Below are 13,856 nucleotides of genomic sequence, written 5' to 3'. Positions count from 1 at the left end.
TCTCCTTCACGCCTTATCATTAGAGCATTAAGACACATCCAAAATGCCCAAAGTACGGCCATTAACCACCCCCTCCCCACCAAGATCAGCATTAAAGCATAATTGAATGATCACACTATGCCAAGCCTCCTTTTGGTTACTGGACAATGGGCACATTTCCATTTCCTGAGATTATGGATCAGTTAAGAAAGGAGGGAGCAGGTCTCTCTTCAAAGGGTACATGTGTTCATAGACAAGACTAATATAGACACAAACTCTCTCTGTTTTCCAGTTTAGGCTGCATCAATAGAAGTATGGTGTCTAGATCAAGGGAAGTAATAGTGCCACTCTATTCTGCTCTGGTCAGGCCCCACCTGGAATATTGTGTCCAGTTTTGGGCACCACAATTTAAAAAGGATGTTGAGAAACTGGAGTGTGTCCAAAGGAGGATGACCAAAATGGTGAAGGGTCCGGAAATCATGTCCTATGAGGAACAACTTAGGGATCTGGGGATGTTTAGCCTGGGGAAGAGAAGATTAAGAGGTGATATGATAGCCCTGTTTGAATACTTGAAGGGATGTCACTTTGAGGAGGGAGCTAGCTTGTTTTCTGCTGATCCAGAGACTAGAACCCGGAGCAATGGATGCAAGCTACAGGAAAAGAGATTCCACCCCAACATTAGGAGGAACTTCCTGACAGTAAGGGCTGTTCGACAATGGAACAAACTCCCTCGGAGTGTAGTGGAATCTCCTTCCTTAGAGGTTTTTAACAGAGGCTGAGTGGCCATCTGTTGGGGATGCTTTGATTTAGATTTCCTGCATGGCAGGGGGTTGGACTGGATGGCCCTTGCGGTCTTTTCCAACTCTATGATTGTAAGACACTGGCTTAAACCACAAAGTAATGCTTTCTCAAGTCTTTTTGTGTTGTGATTTAATATTTACTATTTCAGCAGTGGACTTCTCTGTTGGCTTAAGCAATATAAAAATGGTAATTACAGTCACCCCTCCTAACTCACAGATCTCGGATCTGCGCCCTTGAAAATCTGTGGAGAGGTGACCTCCACTATTTTCAACGGGGTACACACCCCAAGCGCATACACGGGCACACGCTCCATTGAAGCCTATGGGGCTTGAATATGTGTAAGCCTCCGTTTTCATGGGTGTGTGTGTCTGGAATGGATCCCCCGTGAAAATGGAGTGCCAACTGTAAATGTATTCTAACAGGTCTTACCCTTTTGTTATTCATCAACTAATATGATTGTTAAAACAAAATCCCCCTGACAGGAAAATCCACAATTTAAAAACTTGCCACTCTGATAGGACTTACATGGACTATCTTCACTATCCAGGATATCATAAATATACAATTGCAAACAGACTGCACTGTAAAAGTCACCTATGATAGACAGATTTGTATCTGCTGAACGTACTTGCATTGGATGTTGTTGTTTTAAGCTGCTGAACAACAGGGTTTAATAATTTCCCAGTTTTTAATTTGTTCTTGCTGGTTCTTCTTCGACGGCCACTCGGTGGGGCAGAATGAAGGAAGCCAACATTTGGTGGTAAAGGTTTTCCCAGTCGAATGTACAGAGCTTCTATTTCTTTTTTGTGTTGACTCTGAAGTTCAGAAATTTCTTTCATATGTCTAAAGAATAACAGTAAAAGCAGTCTGTTATGTGTCACATTTAAGTAATGCTTTAATTAAAACAACTACATTACCAAGCACACATCTAATACGTTTATACATATTATTTATTAACAAACAACCTTTTTGTTTGTGGCAAACTGCTTACATGTAACTACCTTCCGCTATCTGGTTCAAGAGATCTGTCAACAGAACAATATACCAGCAACAGAACCTAAAAAGTGTCAGAGAAGGGATAGGCCCAGGAAGGGGATGCATTATGCCAGAGATAAACCTCCACCAAGCCCAGGGACACAGCAACAAAGCTGACACAAAGGCCTGTTACAAATGGGTGTAAAGTAAGTCCTCAGGACGTACTAGGGTTAGGAAAGGGCGTGCTTTACACACGCCCCTAACCCTAGTATGTCCTGAGGACGTACAAAATGGCGGTGCCCGTTCTACATGGGCACAGCCATCTTGACGTCGCGGACGCTTAGCGTCCGCACGTCGCACAGCGGATGTGACACCGTGAGTATGCAACTAGCGACTCGCGGTGCCACTTCCGGGGCGCAAAAAGAAGTGCCAGGGAGCCTCACAGTTTGGCTGCTGGGGCTCCTCGGTGCCACTAATGGTGGCGGTGGCAGACCACCGCTTTCAGGCGGTCTGTAACACGCCAAAGTTTGCACAGCCTTCACAATCTGAGACTGCAATCTAAATTTGGGAGGGACTAGCAAAAGAGAGGATTCTGGCTACATGTTTATTCAATAATGTGAATGGTGGATAACAGTGTGTCAATAAAGAAAGAAGGGTGTGAAGGGAAAGGTGCTAGTCTCAATCAGAGCAGCCCCGATGAACTGACTGCTTAATGGTAAATCAACAATCATACGAATTGCAGTGACTGAATTAGTGTACTCTATTTGGGATGACCAAGTAGATTAGGTTGACTTTAAGAGTTCAAACTGTAGTGTTAGATAAATATTTGGAGATGCAAGACTGGATAGAGGGAGAACATTCTAGAGTAAAAACACAGAGCTGAGAAACATCAAGATATAGATAGTATAGAAAGCCATGAGGATGGAATGAGATCACCTAGACAGAGTGAATGGAGATGTGAAGTCGAAGGCTTTCAGGGCCGGCATCCATAGTTTTTTGTGGGTTTTTCGAGCTATGTGGCTCGAACTGGTAGGACTGGTAGCGAAACTTTGTTCAATAGCATTTTCAACAGGAAAGAAGAAACCTTGAAAGTAAAACATTTCGTTTTCATCACTGGAACTTGGTAGGGTATGCCTGACACCCCCAGCCCTAGCCCCAATTATTCTGGACACAAAAATAGCTAATTGCACCCCTCAGATGTCATACCATCATGGAAGATACGACAAGGGCCATCAAATCCAACCCCCTGCCATGCAGGAAGACACAATCAAAGTACCACCAATGGCTGGCCATCCAGCCTCTGTTTAAGAATGTCCAAAGAAGGAAACTCCACCACTCTTCAAGTTCTTCCTAATGTTCATGTAGAAACTCATTTCCTATAGTTTGGGTCCTATTATCTAGTGCTCATTCTAACTATGAAAAGGGATCCTTTTGGAATCGATTTTTATCCATTGGAACCCTTGTTATTTCCACTGGGGCCAGGGGAAGTGGAGCAGCCTTTCAGCTGCCCCCCCCCCCCCGAACCCCTTTGTACCAATGAGCTTTACTTTCCTCTGATCAAGTTCTATCCAGGGCCCCTCACCTTGCCACTCCGGGGGCCAGTCTAGTGGCGGGCCCTGCATCTCAGACCACGGCAGACGGCCTTCCCCCTGGGCCCCCTCAGGTGTGCTGGACTGACGGATCTGGATGGCGGGATGGGGGAAGGACACAGCGACTCATGGACTGAGGGACGGCCCTCTGACGCACCTTCTCCATCCACGGGCGGGGGACAGCAGAGCGGCGCATCCCAGAGGGTTTCCAACACCTGAGGAGTGTGTGTGTGAGTGCCTAACCTGGGGCCTCGGGGGTGGTGGTGGAGCAGGCGAGGAAGAGGTGTGAGCGCAGAGGCCGGGGAAGGTAGCAGGGAGTAGGAGGTAGAAGTGGAGAAGGAGGTGGTGGAGCAGGAGGATGAGACTGGAGGAGATGGAGGCAAGGCCAGGGGACCTGGGAGGAGGAGGAGAAGGTGGATGGATTCCCCCTTTCTTTTTTAAAAAAACTCTGATCGAAAAATTGCTAGATTGCTAAAGTGACCACTTTGCAAGTGGCTGCTCCAGCAATATAGCCATTTTTCAATGACATTTTTAAATAAAAAAAACAGAACCAGGGGTGTCTCTGGGGAGGGATAGTGACAGCTCTTTGCCACTTGTCCCTCCTGCAGAAACACAATCTATTCTGATGGTGTTCCCACCTGGTGGAATTGCGTCAGAATCGATTCTTTGGGGGAAAATCTCGAAAACCCAGCTACTAAAATACCCCAGGCTTTTCGCATTTGTTCCATTTTTTTCTCACTGGAATCGATAACATGAGGATCGGGATCGATTTCCAGTGGAAACTATGGACATAAAGCTCGAATCAGGATTCGGAGCTTTTCATAGTGGGAATGGGGCCTACATATCTTCTCACAGAGCACTGTTCCAGACTTTTCACCATTCTGGTCACTCTCCTCTGGACACACTCCAGCTTTTGTCTTGGGGACTGGTAATTTAAATGCTATTTTGGGGAACCACAACCTATCCTAGTAGCCTTTTCAGACACTCATTTTCTCTCTCTCTCTCTCTGCTGTTTTTTTAAGGCTAGCCAACTCTGGATCACGATTAACCATTTCTGCAAAAGAACATAATGAAATGCACATGGGAGTGCTGGGGAAATGCTCTGGTACTTTGCCCATCCCTGCTATAGACTGCAGGGAGAAAATGAGATGAACATTTTGTCATGTCCATCAGCTTCCATAGTATAGCCAAGATACAGGTTTACCTCTTTGAGAACTAAGGCATAGAAAAGGAAATTATATGTATGGAGTATTTTGGAATCCCACCTTGTGGCAAACAGCCATATGAAAGGGGCCAATTGTAAATGCTGTAAGAACTTAGTACTTGGTCTACGTATAAGTAGCCAAATGCATCCTCACATTCGAATGAAAATGCAACATACTTTTCTCTCAGGTTCTGCAGTTCTTTTTTCATGTCTGCATCTTCAAACTCTGAATCATTGTCACTGCTCACATATGATGAGTGCGAGTGGAAAGATGATACATTGATAGTTGGTATTTTTGACCCATGACCATTAGGAGAATCAAGAGTTTGTGAACTTGACTTTCCAGCTTTTTGAAGAAAAGAGGAGTGCTTTTTAACATAGTCATTTCCTGCACTACTGCTCTGAGGTGATGAGGGAGCTGCAGTTGGTTTTCTCTGAAGAGATTCATCTCCAGAATCACTTGAATCATGACCACAAAGAAGATCAACAGAGGATGCTGTCTGCACACGTCGCAAAGAGGTCTTCCTATCAGGGCTAGAAGGCTGATCATCCAGATAAACATCTGGTGGTGCAGAGTATCTCTGGGATTGCACCAATGGTAAGGTTAAATCATCCTGTGTGCTGATCACTGAAAATCTGCCAATTGTTTTTGCTGGTGTACTGCTATCTGTTTCAACTTGCTTTGCACTTGTGCTGGAGTCTAGAGAGCCATCTTTCTGAGATTTATTTTTTTCTTCAAATAATGTTAGAGCATTTTCCTTTTCATTCCTGTTAGAAGCATCTTTCTGGCCAGCTACATTTGATGATGAAAAAGCAACCTGAAATAACAAATATGAAAACGGTCTAGTGGGAGAATGTCATCAGACATAAAACATTTATCCTCACAGGAATTAACAGTGGCATTCACTAGTTCCAATTGGTTGAGGAATGCAATTAAAACAATGTAAAAAGAAAAATAGTAGAGCAATAAATTTTAAATTTACAATACCTGAGGGAGTCCTGATGGTATGCCAACAGTAGCTGAAGTAACAGAAGCTGAAGCTTGACCTGTTTCATACATTAGAAAGAAAAAAAATACACATACATCTGGATATCTAAATTTTAGGACAAACTACAGATTAACACGCTGATACTTTCTTTACTTAACTGAATCACATGCACAATGTACAACGGTCTATAGCCTAGTTCACAAAATGATATGCTGAGGTTCAGGATTGTAACTGAGATGTACAAGAATTAAGTGGAGGTAGATACAAATCCTGAAACCATCACAATATACTTGCTGTGAATATTTAGACATATGTTAAGTGCAACAAATTGGAGGTAGTGGCTTGGTTCAAGGATCCCCTCTGGATACCAAAATCCGCTGATATTCAAGTCCCACTATATACAATGGCTGTAAAAGGGTGTCTCTTATTTAAGGCTTGACAGTGCTCTTGTCCCTAACTTGTCAAATAAGAAAGGGTGTGTTGTGTTTTTCAAAATCAATATACTTTCTTTTCCATATTTATAATATAATGTCTGCTAAGTTAGGTTGCAATGACAGTACATTTTACTGGAAGCATGCAAGCAAGCAAGCATAATAATTATCTCTTTCTCTTTTCCAGTTGCTTGGAATTTTTAAAGGTAAAATATCCTCCAATGTCTTGTACACTCTTATTAAATGACGTTAAAATCCCTTAAAAGACTCATGGTAGGATTCCTGTTCACGCAAGATTCCTATGCATGTTTTTGTCTACCCACTCTTTATTTTTAGTCTTCCTCTTTTTTTTTTACAGCTATCTATTAGAAAAATATGCAGAGTGAATGTTCACAAAAAGGTTTTTCTCCCTTCTCTTTGGGTGCAGAGATCCAAGTTATATGTAATTAACAAAATTCATGTTTAAAGAAAATATGAGACTGTAATTGTTTTGTCACAATTAATGCTGTTGGCATGTCCAATTTTCCCAGTAATAACCAGTTTGTGAAGCATGGGATCTGATTCAGACAATAATATTCTATACCCTATGTGAGGTCATGAACAAGATCACACCTTTCCACCATATGCTGGAAAATGCAACATCCCAATAGCAAATGCATATATCAAAAATTCAAAGCCTTCTAGTCCAAACCCCACAGTCAAAATGGATGTGATCTTGCTCCCCTCCCCCACTGCATTTACAGGATGTTATCATCCATATTTTGCATAAATGTGCCATGATCTGTATCATATGTTATGATTTAGGTATGTGTAAGTAGTTACATATGAATACTGGCAAGACACTGAAGTTCTATTGAAACTGTTGTAACAAAGCTATACTACCACGTTCCTAGATCTCTTAATGATAACATCTAGAGAAATCCCAAAGATTAGTGTATATCTATAATATTTGTTAGTCGAAAGGCTATTTATAATAAAGTACAGACAGCAAAGTTTTCCCATGATTTGCTACCTGCTCTGCTTGTTGACGCATGGCTTACTTCTGAAGACTGGAGGCTGGTGCCAGTAACATCTGATTTCCCCACCTTTAATCAAAAGGACCAAAATATAAATGAAACTAGTTAAGACCAAGCAGAAAATTTTATTTGTATGAGTATGCAGAGCCTCTCAAGCTTATTTTTATATTTTGTCCCAAAATAAGTCTAATTATTTTGCATTTTCCCATCTCTGCATTACCTTTCCCTAAGACAGTAGACGCTGACAAACTACATACAGTTGAAGTCCATAGCTGGAATCCTGCATTGCAGTTACAGATTCATAACCTAAAATTACGAACCTGTAACTACTTTGTATTCAACTATGGTATGTATCCACATTTGTGGCACTAATGCCATGACCGTAAATACCTCCTGAAACCCACCTTATATAGGAGTCGCAGTGTGATGAGTGGGGTGAGTGGGGATTAGCTGCATGTTCTGAACTGCCCCACTTGCCTACACTGCAGACCTCCATGGTACAATGGGTTATTGGGAGTGCGTGTGTGTCCATTTCTTAGGGCAGTTGTAACTATCTTTACAAATGTGAAGTAGGATCTCAGCCCGTTATTTTAGATAGAATCATTAACTAAACATATACAAAAAATTGAGGTGAACATTTTAATTGTGAGCACTTTCTGATGAAATCTAGATTTCATTCTGAAAATTTCCTCTACCATGAAAGGATTATGATTAATCCAGAGATTCCCATCCACCAACATCACCACCAAGCTTTGATGTATCTCTGAGAAGCGAAGCAATTTTCATAGCTGCAGTTTCCCCAAAGCACTGTACTGCTTTATTGGGCCACTGCCACCCAGGGTAATTGTTCAGATGCTCTCTCAGAACTTGAGAGCTCCCTGAATTTATAGGATAGAATCCACTAGAAATCCTGTATACACATTGGTCCAAGAAATCAGATAGGAGATGAAGCTTGTTTTAATTTAATCTTTTGCAACTTCTGTAGCCTACTTAATAAATAATCCAGCCCAAAAAGAGAAATGAAAGTGACAGTGCAATCTGTTTCTGCTTACTGCTGGAAAGAGTTTTTACACTTTTGACAAACACATCTTCATGTGGTGTCAAACATTAAATGCAACTGGATCTTTAAGGATCACCACAATAAACTAACAAGGTATATCAATGAACTAACAAGGTGCATCATTGTTTTATACATACCAGAATAGAGCAAAGTGTGGCTTGTGGGATGCATGCAGACCCCAGGGCCTTTTCGTGGCCCCAGGGCCTCCCATGTGTAATTTTTTTAAAAGGCTCCCAGATGCCCTGTAGAGGTTTGTGGGCATTTCTGCCCCATTACTGGCATCCGCTGGGCCACTTTAGGCAAACGACAGGCCTTTATAAATGCCCCTCTGGGTCACTTACTGTAATTAAAAATGCCTTTGTTGGACCTAAAACAGCCCAGGGAATGAAAAACAGGACAAAAATGTTCCCATGCCCTGCATAGGATATTTGTTGGCATTTTGAGCCCCCCCCCCCCCCCACGGGGATCCTAAGAGGCTAATATGGGCCCCTTAGCCTCCCACAGTTATCCATTGCTGATATACATACACTTAATTTGCAGCAATAATGGGTAACTATGTATTTTGCATTGTGATCCTCGTTAGAACAGAATAACAATGTTGGATCCTCAATTCTGAATTCAGATTTGATAAGCTACTAGTACTAGAGGCAACATTTTCAGCAGATGTTTGAATGACTTGTAAATCAATGCGTGCACTTGCCAAAACAGGAGCTGTTGTGCTGGTTACAAGGTTGTCTTCAGCTGCATGAACATCCATGCCAGGTCCTGGCACTTTCAAATCCAGCACAAGTGGAGGCAAAGGTGCTAAATTAAATTCACCATCCCCTTGGTCTAAAGGTATGAAACTATCTGGCGTTGCGGTTGATGCAGAAGATGTTGGGACATACTCCTGGTAAAGCAGGTTTCGCAGTTTCTCATCCAGGCTTTTTATTGTGTTGTCAGCAAAATCAACTCTGGGTGGTCCTTCACCATCTGATTCTACTGCACAAGGAGGCTGAGGTACACCTGCAGCAAGACCACTGGACAGTGCAGGCTGGGATTGTGCTGGCATTAGGGGAATCTGGGGGACAGTTACAGACATGGGAGGAGGACTTGAAAGCTGAGGTGCTGTAGGAACCAGAGGATCAGGGACAGCAGTCACAGGAAGTATCTGGCCATCAAAAGAATGCTTCATCTGGCTAGGCTGACTGTCGTCTGGCAGATTGGGGATTTGTGTTGGAAGCTGACATTCCAAAATAGTAGCATCAGAGACAGTAGGGAGTGGGCAGACTTCTGTTGTCTGCGCAGGAATAGGCTGAACCTGTTTTGGCAGCCCAGCAGTTCTGGGCTCAGCTTCTACATTGCAGACACAAGCCTTTTCATCTATTTGCTGCTGTGCCTGCAGAGGGGGATTTAGAGGTGGCTGAGACTCTTCGAGCAAAGTGGCACTATGGACAGGAGTGTCAGGTCGACTGGGTACCACAGGCTGTAGTGGAGGGCATTCTCTTTGACTACTACTTTCAGCAGCCTCTTCGAGAGGAGGTGGAGCTGTTGCTGGGGGTGCTGCATTGGGTATTTCTGATTGAACTTCTGAAAGGGAGGTTGATGCAGACTGAGCAGAGACTTGTGTCAGAGGAGAAGGAGGAGGTGTTCCTCTGGGGCTCTCATAGGCACTCCTTTGACTAGAAAGTTGCTGATAAGCCATGTTTTTTTGTCTGTCTGTTATGGTAGAACTCTGCCGCTGATCATCCGACTGCTCTAGATCTACAAACAACAACAGCAGCAAATAAATACTCTGACTTCAGAGAATGATACTTTCCTTTGTAAAAACCTAGGTTTTAATATTTGATCTGTATATTGCAATGCACCATAGAAATATTTCAACAGGAAATAAAACTCTAGCAAATCCAATATGCAAATGAACACTTCTCATTAAGGCAATTTTGTTTGGGATTTTTTTTTTTTAAATAAGCAGAAATAATGTTTACAGTTTGCTTTGCAGCCAGGTGCCCAGCTGAAATGTCATATTAAAAGAAAGGCTATTCTCACTAACTGTGGCAGTTCTACCTGGCAATATTATCTAATGTGAAATATATTTCATCTTTATTGGCTATTAGCAGTAATCATGCACTGCTCCATTTCAGCCAGCTGGAAAATTGAGATTAATAACAAGGTGTTCTGTGTGTTATATAGCTCTTTAAAATGCATTTGTTTGACAAGAGCTGCAATTGCTTCTGCATGTGTAAATCAACATACGATCACGTTAAATGTCCATAATTGTGTACTCCTTAAATAGTAAGGTTCTGAACTAAGCTGACTCTTTATTTGTTCTCACAAGTGCTACTGCTTGCCCCAAAGCTATTCCAGTCCCCCTGGGTAATGAATGATTCAAACAAGTGCCTCTTCCTGAAAAGATAATTGCTACTTTAAACTGCTGGGACACACACATTTCTAGATGACGTCTCCCTGCTCCTGCTTCTGGATTTTTGGCTATTCTTTGTCAGCAGGCAGTGACTATATATATTTCCTGAACAAGTGCAAGACTATTGTCAATACCTCTATTTTAGCATCCAGATCCTGATGATGATGACAGTGATTGTTTAATTATATAGTGCCATCAATGTATATAGTACTTTGCACATAAAATAAGAAAAATCACCTAGCCCTGCTTGAAATGATTTCCTACAGTAATTTTTCCTATCCTTTCATGCTTTCCCTTTCTTGAAGGTACTCTGAAGGCAAATGTCTAGATGCACAGAGTTAAATTTGTAACATTTGCATGTACTGGTTTCAATTATGCTGTTTTAACATGTTTTAATATAAGTAATACTTAATTATTTTTTAACTTTTGTAATTAATGTTTTAGCTCTATCCTTTTAAATTATAGTAACCCACCTTGAGGGAGAAAGGCAGGATATAAATCCCTGAAATAAATAAAAAAATGTACCTGGGGCTTCAGCTTGTTTTGAAGTCTGTGGAATGGATGAAGAGAATTCTGGGGCTTCAGCAGCTGGATTTTCCACAACAGGACAAATGATAAACCAACGCTTCCCTGTATGGAGAACTAATCAGAAAGAAGGCTATTCAGTCTGTATACCTCTCAAAGGCAAGAAGTGGGCATTATTTAGCTCATAACAACAATTACTAGTACCACCACTACTAGTGTTGTGGTAGTACAGTAATAATATTTCAGAACTACCACTTTTAAAGAAGATGCCGCCACAAAGTTAATTGATCCAGTGAAAATTAAAACAGATAGTGTTACACTTGCAGCCAAATCATAATTTTTAAAGAAAAGACTTCAATTTATATACTATTTTAAAATAATTCTTCACATATTTCATTTCCAAAAACAAACATATGGGGCTAAATTCAATAATTAGCCCACTGTAAACACTGATTTATGATATATGCTGTTATGAACCTTTTAACTGATTTACTAGACTAAAGAAGAGTAAGGAACAAAGATAATCTGAAATGGTAAAAACCACCAACCACATTCATTTCCATTAGTCTTAATTATCAATTGGTAATTTATTTTAAACTGGAAGCCTGTAAACACTGTGACTCTAATTAAACCTCAGCTGTTGAGGCATGTTTCATACTCCAACTATTGGTCAGGTTGATATGATCTCAAAATAGGTAAGTGTTGATATTCAATATAGGTAATGAATGACTTCATCATTTTGGGATGACACATGTACACATATGCATATTAACAGAAACATTTTTACCATTCTGTTGATACACTGGCATTCTTGCTTGGGATTGCCGATTGTCCTGTTTGAAATTTTTAAAAAGACAATTAGTATTCTACAGGCATTTATCTTAGAAATATTTGTGTTTGCAATCAACTTAACAAAAATTACATACATAGTGTTTAAACTTTTATTTTTGTGCTAATTAAAGTAAGCTATAATGTCATCATGCACCACTGTTTATTAATAAGAAAATACCTCGTTGATTTCCATCCTGTAAGTATCTTGTTGAGGGCTTGCACCCTGATCAGAACTTCTTTCTCCTTCTGTATCTTCACTAAGCATATCTTCTGCTTTGTCAATTATTTCTTTTAGTTGCTCAATAAATATCTCTTTCTCAGTAGGCAATATAAATTCATTTTCTACCTATATGAATGCACAAAAATATTTTAATAATTGCAGTCTATGCTTAGTCAATAGATTATCCAATTAACTGTGCTGTTTGTTCCTTTTTAAAAAAGAAATATACAGTGCCAAGGACATTTACATCTACCAAAAAGAGTGTATCTGTGCTGTAGCTTATGGTTTGGATTTGATCAAAATTAATCTTTCTATTCTAAATATTTCTGATGAAAACAATAGAGAAATTAGAGAACAGGGACGAAGCAAACCCATGGCTAGGAGCAGCCTTTAGCCGTTCCAGCCATGATCAGGCTCCAATCAGCCTGGGACCATGGCGACCTCATGGCTCACTCTCAAAGCAGGCTGCTGCCATGATATACCAAATGAACCACCAGCAAGAGCGATTTTTTGCTGCTTACTTTAGGTCATGTTAAGTGGCCTCAGAGCAAGTTCTGGCCACTCCAAGGACATGTGTCATATACACACCATGGCTGGAAGCTGCTGCTTTTGGCCCATTTGCTGCAGGCCTGGTTTATCTTGATTTAGCAGTAAATTAATGCTTTACTACATCAAATGGATATGCAAAAACTACAAGCACTAGCTGATATATCATTAGGAACTTTCAAGTTGCCCTTGTTTTGAATCTATTATCAGAACAATAGGGAGAGATATTAACTTTTCTGAACCGATTCAACAGCAAGTCTATGTACTGTATGCCTCAGAAGCAAATTCTGGATACAGAAATTACATGTCAGTGGCAAATTTAAAGGATCAAAATTATTCTGCCTACCTCACATTATCTGATTCCTAAATAAAGACAAAACAGAAGTAGTGTTTCATTCACAAGGAGTCAAGAAACCTCTTTAGCTTTGTTACGCTACCCACAGACTAAAAGCAAAGTCAGAAACAGAATGTTGAACAGAAATTTTCCAGCTCTACAAATCATTATATCCAAATGACCTCAAATATATTTCTTCTAACTGTACAAGAATGACTGTGATGTATAAACAAGATTGACTAAAGTTTCAGTGATATTCCAAAAGTTCCAAGCCAAGAAGGATCTTACCATGTAAGTAGCAATTTCTTCTGGAGCATCTCCATCTAAATCAAACTTAAATGTAACCATTTTGTGATTGTGTGTTTCCAGCTGACATTCCACCATCTTATCCCCTGTGTTGCATACCTATAAAAAGATCCAGTAATTATTTCACTATCAAACATATAAATAAATCCTCAACAAAGGTAACTAACTTACATTTAAAATTGTCAGTTTGGGCCTGTTAGATTTCTCCTGACGAGAACGAGTACGTGTTGACTTCTTATGTTTCTTTGAAGATTTTCCTTCTTGTTTTCCACTTCCACTTGTACCTTCAAAGCTGTCACTCATCTCTTTTCCAGAAGCAAGATCAGGACTCATATAGCTTTGCAGTATGGAGTAGAAAAGGCATAGGAATTAAAAGAAGGGAAATCCAGCAGTCAAATAACATCCAGAGTGCTGCATAATTCCCACCCATGCATTAATGCAAGCAAACCCGAAAGCATATTTTTCTCAGCATGACAAGGATTTGGTTGTGCCAAAAGCCATTATTATCAAAAAGGAAAAGTTTACAATAGCTATAAAATGTTGAGGCCAGTGGCAGCTGGTGACATCAGCTAAAAATCATAAGGGGGTGATGGAAAGGAGGCAATGCCTCTACCAATGTCTATCATGTGAAAGCGATTTCAACAAGAAG

General features: G+C 40.7%; 1 protein-coding gene across 8 annotated transcripts in view; it reads right to left on the bottom strand.

Annotated features, from left to right (window-relative positions):
* Positions 1-13,856, bottom strand: part of LOC149321477 (serine/threonine-protein kinase WNK2-like) — a 155,823-nt gene that overhangs the window by 47,767 nt on the left and 94,200 nt on the right. For 7 of the 8 annotated variants that reach the window (XR_016281050.1, XM_089522947.1, XM_089522937.1 and 4 more), the window contains exons 15-24: positions 13,379-13,544; positions 13,190-13,306; positions 11,980-12,147; positions 11,758-11,803; positions 10,971-11,087; positions 8,745-9,787; positions 6,981-7,053; positions 5,537-5,595; positions 4,726-5,366; positions 1,409-1,623 (exon numbers count right to left, since the gene is read on the bottom strand). Coding sequence is in view for 7 of the 8 variants with exons in the window: in XM_089522947.1 (XP_089379073.1) it covers positions 1,409-1,623; positions 4,726-5,366; positions 5,537-5,595; positions 6,981-7,053; positions 8,745-9,787; positions 10,971-11,087; positions 11,758-11,803; positions 11,980-12,147; positions 13,190-13,306; positions 13,379-13,544 (2,645 nt within the window). In the remaining variant the exon portion in view is untranslated. Of the gene's footprint in view, positions 1-1,408; positions 1,624-2,234; positions 2,840-4,725; positions 5,367-5,536; positions 5,596-6,980; positions 7,054-8,744; positions 9,788-10,970; positions 11,088-11,757; positions 11,804-11,979; positions 12,148-13,189; positions 13,307-13,378; positions 13,545-13,856 lie in introns of those variants that run through there. The other variant, XM_089522956.1, reaches the window with a different exon arrangement.

Source organism: Sceloporus occidentalis, unplaced genomic scaffold (assembly GCF_023333645.1).
Source record: "Sceloporus occidentalis isolate IW3139 unplaced genomic scaffold, rSceOcc1.0.p SCAF_1, whole genome shotgun sequence".
NCBI classification, from domain to species: Eukaryota; Metazoa; Chordata; class Lepidosauria; order Squamata; family Phrynosomatidae; genus Sceloporus; species Sceloporus occidentalis.
This window is presented reverse-complemented; position numbering and strand designations above follow the sequence as displayed.